The sequence below is a fragment of the Haliotis rufescens genome, unplaced genomic scaffold (genome assembly GCF_023055435.1).
Source record: "Haliotis rufescens isolate VD_foot unplaced genomic scaffold, xgHalRufe1.0.p SCAF_11, whole genome shotgun sequence".
NCBI lineage: Eukaryota > Metazoa > Mollusca > Gastropoda > Lepetellida > Haliotidae > Haliotis > Haliotis rufescens.
Genome location: NW_025963791.1, coordinates 43,142,400 through 43,164,999, shown reverse-complemented (window position 1 = coordinate 43,164,999; position 22,600 = coordinate 43,142,400). Strand labels below are relative to the sequence as shown.

General features: G+C 40.5%; 1 protein-coding gene across 3 annotated transcripts in view; it reads left to right on the top strand.

The window, feature by feature from the left end:
* LOC124121080 overlaps window positions 1–22,600 on the top strand; it is a 124,035-nt gene that overhangs the window by 75,245 nt on the left and 26,190 nt on the right. For all 3 annotated transcript variants that reach the window (XM_046484032.2, XM_046484033.2, XM_046484034.2), the window contains 22 exons: window positions 588–726; window positions 2,848–2,981; window positions 3,288–3,503; window positions 3,786–4,019; window positions 4,948–5,078; window positions 5,586–5,779; window positions 6,605–6,732; window positions 6,818–6,934; window positions 8,187–8,327; window positions 8,500–8,650; window positions 8,980–9,204; window positions 10,629–10,888; window positions 11,806–11,943; window positions 13,212–13,307; window positions 13,650–13,835; window positions 14,365–14,593; window positions 14,821–14,923; window positions 16,650–16,737; window positions 16,860–17,018; window positions 17,858–18,013; window positions 21,149–21,310; window positions 21,462–21,620. In XM_046484032.2, the coding sequence (XP_046339988.2) occupies window positions 588–726; window positions 2,848–2,981; window positions 3,288–3,503; window positions 3,786–4,019; window positions 4,948–5,078; window positions 5,586–5,779; window positions 6,605–6,732; window positions 6,818–6,934; window positions 8,187–8,327; window positions 8,500–8,650; window positions 8,980–9,204; window positions 10,629–10,888; window positions 11,806–11,943; window positions 13,212–13,307; window positions 13,650–13,835; window positions 14,365–14,593; window positions 14,821–14,923; window positions 16,650–16,737; window positions 16,860–17,018; window positions 17,858–18,013; window positions 21,149–21,310; window positions 21,462–21,620 (3,546 nt within the window). The remainder of the gene's footprint in view (window positions 1–587; window positions 727–2,847; window positions 2,982–3,287; window positions 3,504–3,785; window positions 4,020–4,947; window positions 5,079–5,585; window positions 5,780–6,604; window positions 6,733–6,817; window positions 6,935–8,186; window positions 8,328–8,499; window positions 8,651–8,979; window positions 9,205–10,628; window positions 10,889–11,805; window positions 11,944–13,211; window positions 13,308–13,649; window positions 13,836–14,364; window positions 14,594–14,820; window positions 14,924–16,649; window positions 16,738–16,859; window positions 17,019–17,857; window positions 18,014–21,148; window positions 21,311–21,461; window positions 21,621–22,600) is intronic.

The window sequence follows — 22,600 nt, the reverse complement described above, 5'->3', positions numbered from 1 at the left end:
GGTAGAACTTATTGGACTACCCCCTGAGCGACGCCACTATATTAGTAATTATAACACGGATAATTTTGTCTCCAGTGTATTGTTTACTTCTTGTAGGATCAATAAAGACAGCATTTGGATATATGAAGTCTTCAGTGTACAACGAAACCTGTGAATATGCGGGGTAGAATAGGTCTTCAGCAATCCAGCTTGCCATGAAAAGCGACTACGCTTGTCGTTAGAGGCGACAAACGGGATTGGGTCGCTGAATCGGTTGATGCATGATGCTCATGATGTCAATCACTGGAATGTCTGGTCCAAACTCGATTATTTTTCAAACCGCCGTCATATAGCTGGAATATTGCCGAGTGCGGTGTTAGACAACAAACAAACAAAACAGTTATACAACTGTCTCTTTGTATACTACAGTGAAGGTAGTGAAGAAATCAGTATGAGTATTAGTTATTGTTACAGTAAGAAATATTGAGTTTTTTGGTTGTTGTTTTTTTTAGTGTTTTCGTGTGGTAATCCGACGACATAGTAAAGGGATCAGTGTGTCGATATTGTTATAATACATAGTTCTCAGTATACCAATACCATCTGTGCAGACTACAGTGGCAAGTACTGCCAGACAGACCTGAGGGATGACTGTACCACCAACGACTGCCGCGACTACAGCGTGTGCCGGGATCTCCTTGGTGGATATAAGTGCGTGTGTCCCTCTGGTGGTCAGTACACACAACCCAGGTAGGCTGCCTAAGGCAATGTTTCTGTTCGGACATTAAACTTAAAATTACTGAACAGGGTGATAGTCGGTTTGAGAGTACAGCATGGGAAACTGATATGCTAGTATGTAAGCAATTATGTTTAACAACATAACGGGGTGAAGACAATATCTATAAAGGAAATATATTTATGAGAACGACCAGCCGCAAGACCTGCAAATGACCCGTCACAACGGCAAAACATATCCAAACTGACGCCATATGAATTTATGAAAGTTATGTGAACTTATGTCATGGCCTGCTTGTCTGTACACATTATCTACTCAAATGTACCTCAGGCCAATGGAAACCATTCTTCACAGGCCACCATGACTGAGAGAAGTAAATTTCAGCATTGTGCATTTCAGCATTGTTCCAAAATAACAATTAGTTTCATGTTTTACATAAATATGTTAATCTGTAATTTGAAACCACAATGCGGACACTGCTTGAATAGCACTGCCGACAGCAATGTTTGTTAGGTGACTGTCTTTGTTAACGCTTGGAACTGTTGACTACATATCCAGGTGAGCTACAATGTCAGTATATTATAGGGGTATCCGTGCTCAGTCACGTCACGTAACCAGTCACGTCACCGCGAAATAGGCATTCATGGAGCATGGACAACACTTGCATCGACATACATATATCAACATACCCCTAAGGAAAGCTGTCCACACCCACAATGTTCCACAGGACAAGTATCTGAATGAACTGTTTCAATCCACACGTATTTTAAGGATATTCACACTGTATTCAGAACTGCCCCTACCCAAAACATTTGGAAAACACAAATATATTGTTTCATTGTTTTGACACTGCATATATGTACAGGAAGGGTATTTTAGCATTGCTTCATGACACTTAATACTGCTAACAACGATGATTCAAGTATCATTGATACACTACTTTGTATCTCAGAACTATCATTGTTGAGTGTCGATTCCCAAATTGGAACAAAATGTTAACCCAGATATATGTACAAAAAGAACTCAGTGTGAAAACAATAAACAAACACATGGTATACATGTAACCGGGTTTTCTTGGCTTTTATCCATTATTTTAAACAGATGACACCAAGACGGCTACGGGGTGTGAGGCTTATGTTTATTTGGTGAATAATCACGATAGTCACCTTGTAATAAGAAACAACAGATAATATAGTATATGCATATTAAAAAACATAATATATATCATATCATCATCAAAGCAATACAATCATTTCTGTTACATTACTTACAACTAAGTATTATTAGATGATATGATAGAAAAGGCTTACAGTACATATTAAGTAAAATGGTTACACATACCCTATGTGTGGCGCAAAGGTGTAAAACGTGTTACCCTTGAAATGTCACCATTCATGATATGTCCTGCAGAAGAAAGAGCAGGAATAAATATGACAATTGTATTACACAATGAACTGGATTTACAAATCAATACACATTACTGCACAGCAATTACAATAGCAGTACACAGTAGAGTGGTAGTACACTGTTCAAAGGCGATACAAACTATGATGGCAGGGATCAGTATCAATCACAAAAACTGACAACGAATTCGAAAGTCAGTGGTAATAATATATACACCCAGTAGCAACAGTGGTCCTGCTGCCGAGATGGCCTAAGCTGGGAATCCGGGGTGATAAGTAATCCTGACACGAAAGCTGGCCTTGATGTTATGAAATGTGAACGATACGAGAGGCACGCTCTTGTCCCTTTATATACCAGTACATTTCAACACTGTGCCATCACATCACAGAATAGTTCTCATTTCTGTAACGCTCTATCTCAGTCCACGGTATTCCGGACATTTACAAATCACACAAGCATCTAAATATAGTAACGTCCTCACCTCTGCTTAAATTGAATAGTACTACATTTCTAAAACCTAATCATTGTCCAAATACAATGCAATGAACTTTAACCGAAACTCAACAGAAAAATATTATACAATTACAATTATTGTTAAACACTGCTTTATAACATCATTAAGTAGAAATATCAATACGATACCACCCACTGTTGATGAGTAAATCTAGCTCAAACTCGAACCACCCTCATATTTGATGGCATTTTATCTTTTATTGACAACTCTGTTCCAGATGTGATCGAGACAGCAATTTGTGCAGTCCTCAGCCCTGTCGGAACGGCGGCACCTGTAACTCCTGGGGGGATGTTCGGTATCAGTGCACCTGTCGCCCTGGCTTCACAGGGGTTAACTGTGAGACTGCCGTGGGTAAGTCTTGTGTAGACAGTGTAGTTACATGTATATAGGGTGTTAACTGTGAGATTGACGTGGGTAAGTCGTGTGTGGACAGTGTAGTGACATGTATATAGGGTGTTAACTGTGAGACTGCCGTTGGTAAGTCATGTGTAGACAGTGTAGTTACAGGTATTGTTGGTGTTAACGATTGGTTGTTAGCTATGGAACTGATGTGACTTGGTTCAATACTGTTTGCATACATTTGGTTATAGTATGCCTTCAGAAGTTGCTATCTCCATGAATTATCACTTGTGTAAATGTCGCTCCGTCTCCCCACAGATGAGTGTGAGCAGAACCCGGATGGCTGTCTGTACGACGGCAGGTGTGTCGATGGCTCCAACTCCTACTCCTGCTCGTGCAAACCCGGCTTCGGAGACGACCACTGTCAGAATGAGGCGATCTTGTGTACAGCGGGACGCTGCAGCAACGGTATCTGTATCAGCAATTACGACAACGTCACCGCTGACTGCGTCTGCGAGAAACCCTTTGTGAAAGGTAATTTGGGTTTGAATAGTATGATCGTAATGGATAAATTAAAGATATGTCTTCATGTTCTTTTTTAATGTAGTTAAAGTGAGTAATTGGTACTCTAAATGTGTGACCTTTATGATGATAATAAGAGCATAGTTTCTTGAATTAATTATGTTCTTTATCGATTTCTTAATAGGGCTTCAGTAGACCATGACATTGACAAGGTTATAGTTCGGTTTGTCCTTGAAACAATCATCACTACCTGGCATTATATGAAAGGCAATGTCTTCTGCTTTATCTCTCCAGATTCCAATGGCGAGTGTACCAGGATCAACTTCTGTTCCCCATCCCCCTGCACCACCAACAACACTGAACGCTGTGACAGTCTGACAGACGGCTACCGCTGTGTGTGCAAGTCCGGCTACGAGGGATCACTGTGTCAGCACAACATCGACGACTGTGCCAGTAGCCCGTGTGTGCATGGAACCTGTACAGACAAACTGACCACGTTCTCCTGCCAGTGTGACTCAGGCTGGACAGGTAAACTGACCACGTTCTCATGTTAGTGTGACGCTGGCTGGACAGGTACACTGACCACGTTCTCCTGCAAGTGTGATTCTGGCTGGACAGGTAAACTGACCACGTTCTCCTGTCAGTGTGACGCTGGCTGGACAGGTAAACTGACCTCGTTCTCCTGTCAGTGTGATTCTGGCTGAACAGGTAAACTGACCACGTTCTCCTGTCAGTGTGACGCTGGCTGGACAGGTAAACTGACCACGTTCTCCTGTCAGTGTGATTCTGGCTGGACAGGTAAACTGACCACGTTCTCATGTTAGTGTGACGCTGGCTGGACAGGTAAAATGACAACGTTCTCCAGTCAGTGTGACGATGTCTAGACCGGTAAAATGACATGTTCTCCGGTCAGTGTGACGCTGGCTAGACCGGTAAAATGACATGTTCTCCTGTCAGTGTGATGCTGGAAGGACAGGTAAAATGACAACGTTCTCTGGTCTGATGATGTATCTGGATAAAGACTGGAATACTGGCTGATGTGTCTGGGAAAAGACTTGAACAGTATGATGTCTCTGAGGGAAAATGTGAACATCAGATGGCGTATCTGGGTATAGACTGGAAAGGTTGATGCTGTTTTTATATATTGAATGAATCAGTGACTGACGCCGCTTTTAGCAATATTCCAGCAATTACATGCCAGGGGACGCCATGGCTTCACATATTGTACCTATGTCGGGAATCGAACCCGGGTCTTCGGCATGACGAGTGAACGAGGCTGCCTGACTACTCCGTACCACTTGTATTTGAAGTTGAGAACTTAATCATAGCCGCTATTCAAGGATCTAGAAGTGCACCAACAATGTTGCAATGAAATGAAATTCAAATGCAGGATTTGTTGTTCAGAGGACCACATTTTGTCATCAGATTCAGCTAACATGATAGAATCTGGTTCCAGGTCCTACATGTACTTCTGACATCGTGGACTGCAATAACCAATGTCCCCCGGAAAAGAGAGAACGATGCGTGGATCTGAACCAGGACTACAGGTGTGAGTGTAAGCCAGGATACACAGGTAAAAACTGCACAGTAAGTACAGACTTAACATTGCTCAACATTATGTTAACTAGACCACCCCTGTGTGGCCCTGCGCTCTATGTCGAGTTCCTTTTTTACATTAACAGGTTCCAACTTGGCAAGGATTAATGTACAGAGATAACATTATAATGACGAAGCCTATGGGATTAGGAGGAGAGGAGTAATGAAGTACACTGATGGTATAGGGCTGACAAGGATCTGGCTATTGTGACACAAGCTGTAACGTAATCACGATGTCCAGTTTGGAAGATGATGTGATGATATCACAGTGTCAAAAATTGTCTCTTTTTATAATAATCTGGAGCATAATAAGACATATGTGGATATGTCTTGTCCCTTTCGGCAAATTCGTTTTCATAGATGCTTGCTTTGCTTGTTTTGTTTCGCGCTTCGGTAACATTGATTTCTACCATTTCAATGTTTTCAGATTTGTCAGTCGTTTGGTTTCTCCATTAGGGCTACAAACATGTCTTGTACAACGTCTATGTTATCCCATAGGAGCTGATCAACGAGTGCGACTCCCTGCCCTGCATGCATGGTGGCACCTGTGTCGACCAACTGGCTGACTACTCGTGTAACTGTACACCTGGCTGGGAGGGCAAGAACTGCCAGAATATTAGCAACACGTGTACCGGCATCTCGTGTCAGAATGATGCCACCTGCTACCCTGTGTTTCAAGACTACTTCTGCAGGTGCGTATTGCTCAATAACATAGTGCCAGTCAATATTTTCAAAATGTGAGTATAACAATATTCTCTCATGTGTCGACTGAGACATGGACGGATGCACGGCTTCGTCGACGTATGTATTAAGTATATTTACATTTACAATTGATAAAATTGTGTCATCACTATCTGTTGTGGTTTATGAACCATGTCAAAGACACGGATGTTCAGGTAACCATCCAACTCGTGAGACATCATTTTAATTTAAGAATATGAGTTAGTTATATGAAAGCATCTGATACAAACATAGTTCTTCATTACCAGCAGGTTAAGTTAGAACACTTGGTGAATCAACCAATATGCCAACGAATACCAGATGCCTTGGACTTAAGAGTGACAAGTGTTGTCTGATAAAGTAAATTCATTTTGCAGAAATGAATGTAATTACAGAGCAGTTCAAATCCTTAAGCCAGCCTTACCATTTGATTTTCATGATATCAGAAGTAGCATTTTGATGACTTCAACTCGTCAGGGTTATTTGTCGCAGAAATGAAATGGATGTGAACGTCCTGAAAGGAAAGCGAAGCAAAAACAATCCTTCATGGAGAAGTAACAGAGTTCTAAACTGAGGTTTTAAAGAATTGTCAACGTGTATTTTGTTGTGATATAGAGAGGACACTCAGCATTCTCAGTTGTGTTAAGAACAGTAGCCAAAAAACAGTAATTACAAATACTGTGTTCTGTGTTATGGCCAAATGTAACCTTGGTGGGTTTTTTTATATGGCACTGGCATGTAAATCACCTATCCAAACATTCTGTCCTTCTGTGCTCATGTTAATGCATTTACTTCAGCTGCCAGAAGGGGACCCAGGGGCGTCTGTGTGAATCGTCCCCGAAGGTGTGTGATCTTGTCATGCCATGTACCACCCAGGGTACATGCCAGCAGTCGGGCGGGTCAGCAACGTGCAACTGTCAATCATGTAAGTGTCTGGTGGCATGTGTAGTCAATATTACCTCAACACTCTCTTCTTCATCTAAGTGTACATTTATATTTCTCTCTTTCAGTGTACAGTGGGGTGTCCTGTGAGCTGATCAAGGATGGTTGTTCCGACAATTTGTGTAGCAATGGTGGCAAATGTTCTCTCGTCCAGCCAAGAGGTCACAGTTGTGCCTGCCCAGAAGGTGGGTCTCCTGACACTTGACCCTCACTTCTACACTTCTATTTCTAAGTCATCCAAGATGGGACTACATTCCTCCAAACATTGAGCACATCTTCTACATCGAAGTCCCCCTAGATGAAAATACATAGAGTCAAGTCTCGTTAATGCGACACTTGTTTATCCGACAATCGGCTTTATCCGACACAAATGATGAGAACCGCTTTAATCAGTGTTATTTAGACCCGTTAATCCGACAGACTCACACTCCGACTCCGACACACTTAATTTGCAACGAATTGCTGTTATCTACCCGCGAGTACACAGACCCATGTTTTGATCCCATTACAGGTCACGTCAGAATGACCTTTCGCGAATTAACAGGAAGGCAACATTAGCCACTAATATAAAAAAGTATCTTTCTTTAGGATTGCGGCGCTTGTTTCAAATTAACGACTTCCATTCCAGACTATGCTTTAAAAAGTATTTTGAATCAGTCATGCAGTCCGTAATAGTAGTTTTGTGTTAAACTTTAGAGGTTGCATGATTAGAAAACATATTCTGCCAGCAATGTAACACAACAATATGATTATTTCCTTTTTCCTTTTTTATTACCTGTTCATGTCATTATCTATCGTGTAGTTGTCCAATTTTACATACCGACATACTCGTTAATCCGACATGATCATATGCAACCAACAATGTCGGATTAACGGGACTTGACTGTATATCTATACGTTGCTGACTTGACTCACACTTCTACACCCTTCTACACTATTATACCTTTGACCTTGGAGGTAGAAGCTATTAATGCTACAAGTGACAGTCGCGACTCAAATCCTACTTACTCCTACACACTCCTGGTGTAATTATAATCATATCACAAACATGGATGGGATTGATGACATATTATACAATTCTGAGAATATCCTCTCCAGGGAATTGATCATTTGATATTCTAGCTGGATTTTATGTCCATATTAGATATTTCTTCAGTAACAGGTCCAAAACCTTATATTTTTTGTATTTAGAACAATGAACCTGAATTTGTTTTAAGAAGACCACCTTGCAACAGTGTATTTTGGGTAGTGTGCAGTTTCCTTTTTGTTCAACAATCTGAAGCATAATTAGTTTTTCAAGAATCTTCGGGGGACATATTATTCCAATAAAATCCCATTGTCAGGCCCAAACCAAAGTCCCTTTAAAGGGGAACAAATCTGTCAGACGGGTGGTCAGACTTCATCAGGGATAAATGTTTTTGTCCGGTCTTTATTCAGGATTCAGCGGTGATAATTGCGAGACAAGGGACGATATTTGCAGTGGCAAGTGTCCATCTGGTACTACCTGCGTAAAAGAGGGACGCAAGACGTTCTGCCTGTGTCCGCCTCCCAAGATTCCCGCTGGATCAACATGTAAAGGTAGGGATGGACAAGAGAGACAACAACAAAATACAAAACTAATTACTTATCTGTTCATGCTTTATTCTCCATACATATTGTCAGTTGTTTTATTTATTTATTGGATTAATATTGCATGTTGAACAGCTACAAGGTTCTGTTTGATGTCTGCAAATTCTAAATTACATAACAGACACATCTCCTGACTTTGACCTGTACCTGGACAACCGTTTTGGGTCCATGGCCGTCAAGTCGTACAGCCCGTTCCAGCTATCAGGCGACCTGTCCATCATGTTCTGGATTGGCTACCTCAACTCCGGCAGATCGGTCGTAATATCTAACCTGTAAGTCTTTCAGATTTTCGTCGATGTGCTAACAATAAATATGGTATCTCGTTCAATAGTTAATGAGGGCGTAAAGTTGTTTAGTGGTGACAATATTAGGCAAAACTACCAAGTATAAGGTTAACACTCCAACTCACTTTATTGGGCATTGAAGGTCAGTCTGTCATCCTCCTGTTGTGTGGAATGACCACTGCAGAAAATAATCTGATCTGATCTGATCTGAACTACTGCTCAGGCAAACCGATTGAGCCTCTCTTCTGTGGTGTTCTTGAGACTTAATCTAATAAGTGAGTGTTAGTAATGTGACGTTAATGAAACCTCTTTTTCAGTGACGGCAGTGAAAAGTATTTCGAGCTGTTCCAAGACCGTATCCAGTTTTCTGCCGCTGGACAGGTGGTCAATAAGACGCTAGACAAAGCAGATCTGGAGACAGTCAAGGGTCAATGGGATCACGTGGCAGCCACGTGGACAAGAAACGGGTCAATCAGTGTGTATGTTAACGGAATAAAAGTCACATCAGGAGATATTAACGTCAATCTCACGGACAGCAACAGGTAGGTTAAATATACTCGATGTTGACTATTCAGTCAGAAAGTTATAAGCTGTGTTACAAGTTATGTGCTGAACTCTGACACATGTTGCCTGGAGGTTTTTTTGTGGGGTCTAGCAGAGACAGCCAGTAATCAGCATAACACAAGTTGCAAAGATAAACAGAAGTGTTTGAGTGTCTGATAAGATAACTAATAGGGACAGTTTCGTGTACCATGGGAACATGATTGATATGATCTGCCTTTGCCCGGCGACGAAAATGAAATACGACCGCCAGTGTAGCAGAATGCATTATTTCTAACTACCATTGTATTTTACTTTGACCTGACTCATAATAATTGCTTATCTCTTCACATTTCCTTAAGGTAGTTGAAACTTCCTGTTCTGTGTTCCCAAAGAGCAGAAAATATCTTCTCATCCATATGCATCCTTCAGCCGTGCAGGCACACCTGCACCGTACAGAACCACTTGACTCGTCACTATCTCATTCTTGCACGAAACGAGTATTTCGTTTTTTGTCTGTGCACTGTTATCTGAGCCATCCTGTCAAATTTAACCATTTTGAATTAGATAATGTACTTCGATTACATTCTTGAAACCATTATACATCATAACTTACCATTATTTTATTAGCCCCCTACCCTAATGCCTCGTATCAAGTCATCCCAATCTGAAGAATATCCTTCCATCTATGAAGGCCACGATCTAGGGATATGGTTAACAGATGGACTCCCCGTAGTTTCATACCCAGAGATCCTGTCCACTAACTCCTAGTTTCAAGTAGAATTTTTCCTTCAGTCGGAGCATTAATATTTTACTGAAGGCACTTCTTCTTTGGTATTTCATGTTCCTGCTCAGGGTGATTTTACATGTCACGTGTCAAGATTTCTCAGATATAGACAAATTTGATTACGCTGGAACTAGATCAGACACATCTTATGGGAGGCATGCAGTGTACTTCTGCAGTTGATTTGCATGATGATATGTAGGTAATGCTACAACCGCATGACCATACGTAAGATGCTATAGAGCAATGTGACATGATCTTTCAGTAGACCTTCGATGATGACACACGCAGAGTTGTCCACACTAAGGAGCAACTTTTCATCGTTGCCTTGATACAAGAATGGGAGTGCTTATGTACGACATCCAGGGGATGGATTCCATCGTTTTTTAAACATTTTGGTTGAGATTCAGGTTTCATTGTTAGTGTCATTCTTTGTCAACCTGACCCATCGGCATCACATTGTAATCCCAGATTCAAACTCCAAAGATAGTGTTTAGGTAGACGGTACTAAAAACGGTCTCTAGCAAGGACTTGTCTTGTAGTCTATATATGCGTGTCTCAGCTAACGTGTCCGGTTCACATAATATGCAGGTTATAAAGTGAACACTGTATGCAGTACTAACGTGGCATGATATATTTCAGCCTGAAGATTGTCTGGTTCGACCCCAACTTCAAAGGTTACATCTCCCGCCTTACTGTGTGGAGAAGCATCCTAACCCACAGTGATGTGTCCAGTGTTTTGGGGAACTTGAACTACCAACCTACTGGTGACCTTGCCCTTGGCTGGAACCTCTACAAGATGGCGGGAGGAAGTAGAACGTACTCCCCGAGCAAGGCAGGTCCCGGTGTTACACTGTGCGAGTCGGGACGTGTCATGGCAGAAAATTGCACTGGACAGCCAGGTAACAAAATATCTGAAGAAGTAAATTGTAGTACATTCATTGCATGCTTTATGGACATAACTGGGGTTTTATAAATGTCCCAACAAGATTAATGTGTTCAGAATGCATTGTCACACCATCTTTAAACATCTAACTTTGTTGTTAAGTATAAAATATATTGAAACATTTGTGATGAGGCGGCAAACAGACAGTATACAGATCAGAGATGTTCCAGAGAATATACTGTTTCAGATAATTGGGAGTATAGATGATGATGCGTAATGTTTGGGTCTTACATATGGCGCATCATCAATCATAGTGAAACATCGTGAACGAAAGGAAGGACGGCAGATAGCGAAACAGTATTTAGAAATATTTAGATGTATCAAGGCACAGTTACTAGAGCATGATAGCCATTGCGGTATGAGAAATAAGTACAAAGGGAAAACACAAAAGTAGAGAAATGTTACGCAACGAATTGAACACCCACACCAATGAAAATGACACAATATGAGCGTTTGAAGACCTTTTTTGAATGAACGGCGAAGGCAACAGTCGACAGTACTGAACCACTGATAGGAGAAAGTGATGTATGCATGACTAATATTGCTGTCAATGAAATCTTACCATTGATCCTTAATATCAAAAGCTGAATGCATCTGACGTTAAAAGTGTAGGCACAAGAATAAGTGGTCATTGACCTGTATGTAAATGTTAATGTTGATGTAAATATTGATATGTTGAGTAAATATTGATATGTTCATGTTAATATTGATATGTTCATGTAAATATTGATATGTTCATGTAAATATCAAAATGATTACATGTGTATGTAAATATGGATATCCTTATGTACATACGGATATGCTATATTAACTCATTTTTAAATGTTGACTGTGACATTATATTACAATAAACCAGTGTTGTGCCTTCCACAGACAAGACGAAGCCAATTCTGAATAACTGTCCTGCCAGTGACATCTTGTATAACGTGAGCACTCGCGTGGTGGAGGCAATTGCCGTCTACACAACGCCATCTACAGACGGTAACGCCACAGTATCAAGCACATTCACAGGTGAATGACACGTTTACAACTATTTCAATCAATGAAATGCCCATTTACTTCAGAAATTAAGTGATATGTGTAAACGCACACTTTTACTACATTTGTACCAATATGAGCAAACTAATATGTACACTTTCAAGTGATCTTGTCGATGTGGCTTAGATAGTATAAAAACCATTGAATACCATTAGTAAAACCTCGATAAAAAAATGTTAGCAAGGTGATTGGATATTCTATATCCCTTGCTCTGCATACACTAACACAGACCATCGAACACCAATATCGTTACTCTGGCAGAATAGCTGTTCTGTGTTTGTTACTGTTTAACGGATACAAGGAAACTGTCTCTATCGGTCTGTCCGTTCGTTCGTCCTATCCGTCTTTCGTTTCCGATGCCTCGTGAATGTTTACTATTTATCCTTGAAACTGTGCATGCACACATCAGGCATGCATTCTACTGGCCTTTTCTTATTTAGGATTAACATCGAATTTGCGTTTCCATGGCAACTAGTTGTGAGTTGGAGAGCATATCTCATGAACCGTTCAATAATTTAAGATGAACCTTTACACACACATCAGGCATGGATTATATATGTGGCCTGTCCTATTCAGATGCTTTTGTAATTTTTATAGTCTGCATGTCTAAGTCAATAACAAGTTGGATCAGGACTCCTTTTGCGGAGCATAGCTCGTTGACCATTCAGTATTTCTTGACGTAAACACGTCATATGTCAATGTCAAAACCGTTAGCACCTGTATGCAGCTTTGGTTGTATACTCCCCAGGGAGTTGAGAATGACAACACGAATCCATACAGATTCACTGGCCCTGGTACAAATCACCCGCATTTGAGCAGATGCTAGTACCTGGATAAGTGCTGTATTATAATATATAATGTTATAATATATAATATATACATTCCTGTTGGAATCCATAAACAAATCAGCCTATATTTGTTTTGACTTGGTGACTTGGTTGATTGCCATCCTATACTGAGCAGGTCATAATGTGTTGTATTTTGTAGTGGAATAGTGATGAAGAGTTTTGAAAATAGTATATGAAACATTGCTGTCAAAGCTCTATCTATTGAACAATACTAATACTTATTCACATCTTTAGAAGGTTTGGTGTTTAAAGTATAGAGGGACTCATTTGGTTTAGTTCAGTCAAAATGCCCTTGGTACTCACAAGCTCTTAGTTGTGATGAGGGATGTGACATATGTAGAGGGACGCCCAGCAGACAAGGCAGGTGTGACGATGTTAGAGTGTCTGTTCCAGATGAACTCATGATGCGAGGCAGGTATGACGTGGTGTATGCTACCAAGGACAGCCAAGGAAATCCTGGACTGTGCAGATTCAAGGTCTACATTAGAGGTAAGGTTCCTGTGTCCCCCACACACCTCGTGCCGTACTGCAGGTATCACCAGTTGTTACGTTGAACCATCCATATTCTCTCCTTCATCGATTTGAAATTAAGTCAACAACATTCACAAATAATGACACGACACGATTGTTTTCGTCTACATGTTTAAGTGTTATGTTCAGGGAGAAGACAGAACTGAAACATGTAGGAGAGCATTTCGTGTCATGTTTTTTTTGTGAATTTCTCTATATATGAGCTACTGTATACTTTATATACTATATATTTTGAACATTCACAGAAACACAACATGTCGAGTACTTGTTATTGCAAATATATCTTTCTGTTTATTTTAGGATCAAGCACGTGCAGCACAGAGGGCTTCTCGGCTTCCACACCTTGTGGAACGACAGCTTTTCGTGACTTCTGCCCCGCGGGCCAAGCCCCTTCCGTCCCAACGCCAAATATTCTTCGTTGTGGCAAACTTGGGTCATATAACCTCGAGAACCCGTTGGCATTGTACACACCGCCTGCTTGTGGAGGTGGGGGCATATTCAGAATGAAGTACACTTATTCTATTTTCCTTCAAGCTTTTAATACCACGTTTATAGAAATGCGCAGATTGGCCCTCTTACCACGCCTCCGCAGCAGCCTTTTTGTCCTCGTTATCCTGGAAGCGTCTTCCACTTGGTTGCAGATTCAATTATTAGGAACAGGAATTAGTCACTTGGGGCTAAGTCTGGGCTGTAGGGTGGGTGATTTAAATGTACAGCCCCGACTCAGCTTTGGCGTGGTTAGAGGGCTTATCTTTAAAATTTCTATAAAAGTGGTATTAAAAGCTTGGACAAATGTTTTGAGGTGAATGGAGATTATATTGAAAAAAAAAGTGCAAAAGATATTCTGCAACTTGGTCTTATATTAAAGTTGCAAAACCTCATATATCTCATGTCCAACATGTTCATGACCTGCACAATAAGTACTAACTATATAATCACGAAGGAAATAAGGAAATCAAGGGAAAGACGGAACGTATAAGCAATGGATATTGAATCATATGTGTTATGTTTTCAGCAACATCTATGCAAAAGTATTCAGTGGAGTTCAGCCTCATCTACCAGATGACATTAACCTGTTCCAACTTCCTGAAGGACGGCTTGTTGAGGGAGTTGAGGAGCAAGTTTGTGAATACCCTCTCTGTGCGGTGGCCGGGGCTGTGTGTTGATGCCTGCACAAACTTGGTTGCTACAGGACGTTGTGAAGCAACGAAAATACTTGTCAGTGCCACGTTGACAAAACTGGGGTGAGACGAAAACGGGGTGTTAAGAAATCTTAACAAATTGAATGTTTGTATCTGAATAACATATCTTATATATTAGTTAATGCATATTTATCAGTTTATTATTAAACAAGTTCATAAGTTGCGCCAAGGAAACACCTGTGATCATTATTGTTTGTATGAACTTACTATTAACAAGCAGAACAGATAGAAAATTGGATCCAAATGTATCCCATATTTCCTTTCAACAGAAACGTGATAGCCAAGCAAGACGGAACCATAACACTATCACCGGCCGAAATCATCAAGATTACAGCCATTGAGAGTAACGATTTGAGTGATTCAAAGTTCACGGTTAGTAAAAGCAAAATTAATGTCATTCGGTGAACACAACCCTTCCTTCCAGGAAAACACAGATACCTGTCCAGAGTGTCGTGAAAAAAACGTGTCATGATGCCGCTTCAGAGGTGGGCCTCTGTACACATGGATTAAACTGACTTCCACGGGGATAAAGTGTTCATACTCATGCATCCAGACAGACAGACTGAACAAGGGTACATTATGAACAGGTTGCTGTGACCTGTCTGAAAGGCAACATTAACTCACTCACAGGCCGAAAACAAAGCTGTGACGTTCATTTATCTTTATTGAAAAAACCTTTGTCAAGGTGCAGGAAATAACTGTGTGTGCAAGTGTCTATGCAAACCAGTCATTGCTGTACAGCTGCGGAGATCCTGATGGAGTAGGGGGTCATTGTGCATTCCTAACCAACTCGTGTTCTTCAGGGACAAGCCGAGTAGCGACTCGTGCCCCTCTCGCGGACATTTTTTGCGCCTGGGTTCCGTCTTAACGCCAACGGGCATAGTTTCGTAATGATTCACGTATATTTTATCCATGTTGTATATTTTCAGAAGCTTTGTAAAACACATCGGGACTTACAGTTTTTATAAAGTAAATTGAGAAACGTTTAACTGTATCTTTGGTATATTTTTAGATGTACGACATGCGTAAAATCAAACATTAGTCCTGAGTGATTCTTTGACCAAAGTACTTGAAGTCATACCCGCATTCAGATTGGTTCGTGGTAATGTCGCACATGACATTCGTCGATAGGGGTAAGAGTCTTCTTGCAGGTTACGGAAAAGGGGCGAGAGGTGACGAATGGGTAATTGCATTCTGCCGACATATAACTCGAATATAAGAGAGTGCAATTGGCATATGAAATAGACTGTCTTGCTAAACATGTCCAATGTTTACAGTATTTTGCCTGAGACCTCAAAAGCTTAGGACATTAGAAGACGATATGAAAATACATTTTCCTGAAGGTTTTATTTCTTTAAATTTGATGTCACTTTGGAATTGATTTTGTGATGACTGATATTTCGCGTGATTTTACCTGGTCAGTTGAGTATTTGTGGCTGTTTATTCATTATAATAATAGTTGCCCTACTTGGACGTGTAATTGATTAAGGAAATTAATCATTCTGTTATTCGCAAAATCTCTAATATTCCTTCTGGACATCGATCAGTCAATCATTTGCTTTATTATTGTGGTATTATTTGGGAACTCCACATTCCAACAGCTGCTACATCAGTGTGGACTTATGTAGACTGTATCATTCCGTTATTACCGTACTGTTGAGTTACTCAAACTATTACTGTCTACATCAATGTGGTGTTATTGAGGACATTCATTACTGTTATGATCTTACGCTGGTATTATTCAACGCATTTGTCAATCACTCAGTGGCATCATTACTTTAGTGTTATTCAATTAAGACCAGTGAAGATGCGGGATAGAATTGGTCTTCAGCAACCCTTCATGTCGTAACAGGCACCTAACGTGATCGGCTGTTCAGGATCGCTGACTTGGTTGACGCATGTCATCATATCCCAAGTGTGTAGATCAATGTTCATGCGTCACTCACTAGATTGTCTGTTCCAGACACGATGTTTTACAGACCGCCGTCATATAGCTGAAATGCTGAGTGCGGCATTGAACAACCAAAAATTCGTTGATTTCAGTCGTGATCATCATGTTCATCGGTTCAGTGTAGTTCTCAACTCTTGTGTTTTTCAGGACATCGGTCAGAGTGTGCTACAGAAGGACCTGGTGGTTGTTGTCCTCAAGGCATCCTGTGATGAAGCAGTCGGTACCAACAACTGTGGTGAGTAGCTGCATTGCATGTCTGTACCATTCTTAGCATCTGGTAGGGGAGAATGATCTAACTCCCACCTTATATTTGCGGGTTGCACGTATGTAGAGAATGACTGCCCATCTGTCTTCCAGTTGCCTGTGGTCCTGGGTCCTTCTTCAACTCCTCCCTCGGCATGTGTGTGCTGTGTCCAGTAGGCTCTTACTCAGACATGTCGTCACAGACCTCCTGCAAGTCCTGTGGAGTAAAGACCACTCTCCGACCTGGTGCAAAAGCTCTAGCCAGCTGTGTCGGTAAGTACCTTAAGCGATGATGCCAGGTTGTTGCGACAAGGTGAGTATATCCTGCGCCACTGGTGGCACCCGTCACAAACACAAAGTGGTAATCGTCAAAGACAAGCATTACTGCCGACTTTCCTCCAATATGAAACTGACATGCCGTGATATATCTGGAAAACTGTTCAAACCCAACTCACTCACTCACTCACTCACTCACATGCGCACACACACAAACAATAGCAAAAGCGAATTAAATGGTCAAATAAACCACGGGAACGTAACCGTGCGGGTAAATTCCGAGTAGGGACATTTTTGTGTTATTGATGCGTCAAATATGGCAAAACCTTCAAAATGTCTACCATAAAACGTTTTGAAATCTTGCTGAGGGCTGAATGTTGTTCAGCATTTTCCTTCATTTTTCACAATTTGTCAATATGTAGTTGCAACTATACTTGTGATCACCACAAAAGTAACAAATTCCCAATGGGTCAGGAATGAAGATGTTTCTCAAGTTTATCTTGACTTAACCCATTCAGAAAGATATTTACCAGGGTCCCAGTTTTAACCCAGTTTTGGCATATGGTTCAACAGCATCCATAATGATTTTCAAACTGTTATCCCAATTTGTAGGATGCTGCTCGCGATAAGTTGGTGACTATTTGAAGAACTGAATAGAGAAGTCACTTATGATTATATGATCAAGCTGTTGGTGGCAGTATGATGAGTTTGGGCAGCACCAACTAGTGGGATTTACATCATGGGCTGCCAAGTCCACGCTCTGCAAGACCTTCCTATAATTGAACGAATGGTGTTCGTACAGGACACTAAAACTACTGTTGGTTTGTATTTTTCAGACAAATGTCCGGCTGGTCAGTACTTCCAAGGCAGCAGCTGTAGCCCATGTCCACGTGACTACTACCAGGAGAAGGAGGGGCAGTCGTTCTGCTACCCATGTCCTCTACTCAAAAGAACCAGAGTGGTGGGAACAGACAATGAAACTAAATGTTTCAGTGAGTACAGTTTAATGTAAAAATAATACTATGCTGTGTAGACTACCGTCTGGAGACATGCTTGCCTTTGTTCGTGAATCACCGCTACCTACTATCGTGTGACGTTTTTCTCTACTAACTACTAAAGTTCGGGACTACATAGTCAGGACATTGTAATGTGACTGAGTACAATGAGCTATGCAAGTGACTCACAATGAATATTATCAATATATACATTCCAAACTTTGGTTAGCCTTTGACTAATAATAAATAGAATATGTTTGGTTTATATGTTGCATCCGTTGACATGTATGGTTTAGTTCCCTCCACCTGGGTGGAATGCAGACCAACGTATGCTGGAGTTTAGATATACAATATCAAAGTATATCAAAAACTTTTTGCTTGTGTTCAACCCCCATTCAGAAACAAAATATTCTGCAACTTCCTTTAAAAAAAGTACCAAAAGCAATCAAACTTCTTGTACCTACTTGCGTATTATTTTCCTAATGTTTGTCAATGGTCGGTGTGATCTCATCTGACTGAAAGTAGAACGAAATAGGATACATGTGTAATCAGTTGTGGAGCTCATACTATATGCTACGTTTTGCAATATTTTGAATTCTGATCAACATTTTACTTCTACACTTTGACCACTCTTGAAGCTAAAACATCTTATGTCCATTACTCAACCTTGTCTGTACAAATACAATGAGACCTGATAGGTGTACACTTTACAACATTTTCATTTAGGACCTTGTTTTTTTTCAAGCCCTTAATTTCTCTCAAAGGCTCTGTAAATTTCTTATCCATCTTACTGAGGATGTTTAACTTAGACTTGTTTCTCCTTTTGATGACATCATGGTTTGTTTAAATTAGGCATATCAGTGCTGACAGCAATTCATTACGAGTGTCTGTCTTGGTTGACACCATTTTATGGATAACAACTTCTTTAATACTGTAAAAATCGACGTTTCGGTATAGATCCGTATACCGTTGTCAAGCAAGACTGTTCACCATAGAAATCGAAAAAAAGAAAAACCAACTACCCTTCCTAGATGTCCTCGTCTCCAGAAGCCCAACAAACAGAATCTAAACCCGTGTCTACCGGAAATCCAACACACCGACCAGTATAACCACCCCCTAAGAACCAAGACTGGCATCATCTCCACCCTCACCACACGAGCCATCAACCATTCTTCTGTTTACCCCGAAACCGAGATCGAACACCTCAGCTATGTCTTCACCCACCTCAACTATTATCCACCCAATCTCGTTGACAAAGTCATCACCACTGTACTCCATCCCACACCCAGACCTGCGACCCTTAAACCCGAATCAGCGCCCTTCCGCATCGCCCTCCCGTCCATAGGAAAAGCCTCCCACATCATCAGCCACCTCCTCAAACAGCAAGCCAACATCGACACCCACTTCACCAGCTCCAACTCCCTCAAGATCCTGCTAAGAGCCAACGGCAGGAACACAACTAAACCCCAAGAGCCTAAAGGTGTAGTTTACAATATTTACTGTAACTATGGACAATCTTTCGTAGGTGAAACATCCCGTCCATTAAATACCAGAATGAAAGAGCATAAAACCTCCACCAATAAATCCGACACAAAATCAGCCATTTTGGACCATATCAGCAACTGTCCTAATCACAACAACAACTGGGACAACGTCCAAATCCTCTCCGACAACCTCCATGATTTCACTAAAAGAAAACTAACAGAAGCAGTCCACATTCGCCGCCACAAGCCATCAATCAACAGAGATCAAGGCTATTTCATCCCATCCGCCATCTATGAACTCATAATAATCACCTATCCTGTTTAATTGGCTAAATAACATTCTTGCTTGACAACGGTATAAGGATCTATACCCAAACGTCAATTTTTAAAGTATTAAACGGGTTGTTATCCATAAAACTGTGTCTACCTTGTCATCCGTCAACTTCTAAGTAATGCCAATCAAACAATTTAGAGTGTCTGTCTTTGTTGACATTTTAAACTGTTGATGAAATAGAGGAATCTGCTTAGCTACAGTAGCAGTGACACTACTGATTATGAATTCGAGTGATAATGTTGATCAACGTCGGTATGTTTTCACAATGAAACCTTGGTCACACAAACGATTTCCAATTCGTACCATCATGTTAAAATGTTTTAATGTTATTTCATTTTCTTCTTTAGACATTCCGAGAAGTAAGTAATGATATGTGGCTGATTTTGTTATTGTCTCATTGTTGCCATTGTGTCTCTTTTTGGGTCATGATTTGTCAAGGAACATCTAAGGATAGCTCGATCACGTATCTCAATCAGCGCTCTCAAGGGAATGTCTGTAACACGTCTGTATATGTGTATATGTTTCCCATGCGACATGTTGAATTATAAAGGTCATTGCACCAAGTGTTCTCACAGTATTGTTGTCAATACTTCTGCAGTCTATGCATCTACTTGCATCTGATATGCTCCTTTCGAACATAACACGGATTATTTTAGCAATATCAGGTATTTAGTGCATTGTTTTTTAAATCTTTTGTATTTTTCCACAGAGTGTTATATGTACAATGTGCTTCGATTGATAATCTGATTAGGAAGCCGGAAGTAGAATTTATGTCTTGGTTTGAGCATAGCCTATTTTAACAAAAATATCAGGCCAAAATATATTTTTCCAATATAGGAGGAGAAGAAACCAAAATACACGTCAAGCTTTTCATTAATTATCTTTCCAAAGACCGTATTTGCAGCAGATTTGAAATACTGTTTAAGATAATACTTGTTGTTTTCATAAGAAGATCAAAGTAAGATTAGATAAGATTTTCATAGATACGAGGTACATTGTATATCATATAGATCTAATGTGTTCATCATGTGAGCGTGCTGTGTGGATCTAATACACTTTGAGCTGCACGATGTATTGTTGGTATTTTGTACGTGAACAATTAGAATATGTGATTGCGTCCCCCTATTAAGTACCTCACGTGACTGTCATGAACACTTTGAGTAGTCGAGATCCTACTAATATAGGTCACATAACTTTGTGATATGTTTCTCTATCCATAAACTAAAATCATTTGAATATGTTGATGCAAGGTCACAAACACAACGATCCTTTTTATTGGATGATGCAAATTACAGTGTATTTTCCACGTTGCAGATGGCTGTCCTTCCGGCACTGAGTTGCAGGATGACGGATCATGCAAGGATTGTGCTCAAGGTTACTTCAGGACGCGCAATTTACAAGACAACTGTCAGAGATGTCCGAGAGGACGAACCACTGAAGGAACCAAGACAACCTCGTCGTCCGGCTGTAATTTACGTCAGTATCACGTTGTGGTAGATTTATTTTAAAACCAAAAGCAAATAGTTTTTATGTTAAAAGGTTATATTACCTTTTCGTCAACCTGGATGTGCTTGTTTATCTTCTTTTATTTTGGTATCTGGTATCAAATCAATATTCTTTTTGACAGCTGAATGTCCCCCAGGCAGATACATCGACATCAGCAAAGTATGTAGGATATGTCCGATAGGGGAGTTCCAGCCGATGAAATGGCAGAGATCTTGCATTACCTGTAACAACAGCTACACAACTGCAGCTGAAGGATCTATAAATGCTGCTGATTGTAAATGTAAGTGCTGGGAAACAACAACATCAATAATAATAGTAATGATAATCATAAGCGACATGATGGAGTGGCTCGATGATTTTATTACCGTCCTTGCCATGCTTGTGGCTTTGACACAGATGTCCATCTATGGTAAGACCAGGAATATGTCGAAAGGGTCATGGAAAATGATAAATACTAATTCTTTGGAATAGGCCCGTATATAGCCTCAGACGTATCCAGGCCAACAAACCCGATCTTGTCTTTTTTTTTAAATTCAATGAAATCATTTATATTATAGAATTTTCTGCCCGACTCCCCATTGTTCTCGGTGACTTAGGTTTGGTACCTCCCAATCTGTTGACTGACATTTGGAGAGTACCCGGGTGAGTTGCCAGGAATACAGCCCTTCTTACAATCTGGGTAAGGCAGAAGGCTGGAGTATTATGGAGTCTTTACATTCTCCCATTCACTGTTTGGGCTGTGTGTAGAGGGGCAACCGCCCTTAGGCTAACCATTCTGACAGTGCCAGGATCACCTAAACCCTCGTTGCTGCATTTTTTATGTTAATCTGTACATCATAATCTTAAGTGGAAGAAGAAGAAGGAAAATCATTCACTAATGCATCAATGCATTAAACAAAGTAATTATCTATTGCGCAACAGTATCATTTCCCCGGCCAATGGATCAGAATGCACTCCCTGAGGAGCATACAACCCCAAGCTAAGAAGGTTAACAGTAACCATCTCAAATACATATGTCGTGTGTCAAAATTGGTACCTGTTTTTCTGTGACACAACAGGCAGACGGACTTCATTTAGAAATTACATATCTTTAATCTGAAATGCCACATTTGATAATGGATGTTCTTGCAATATGATAGTATATTCATTTGTGGATGCCACTAGTGTGTGACACTGTACTCAAGCAATAGTCAGGAATGGTCTTTGTTCTCATACCACAGGATAAACATATAAGTGGATACATATATCTGTGGCAAGGTA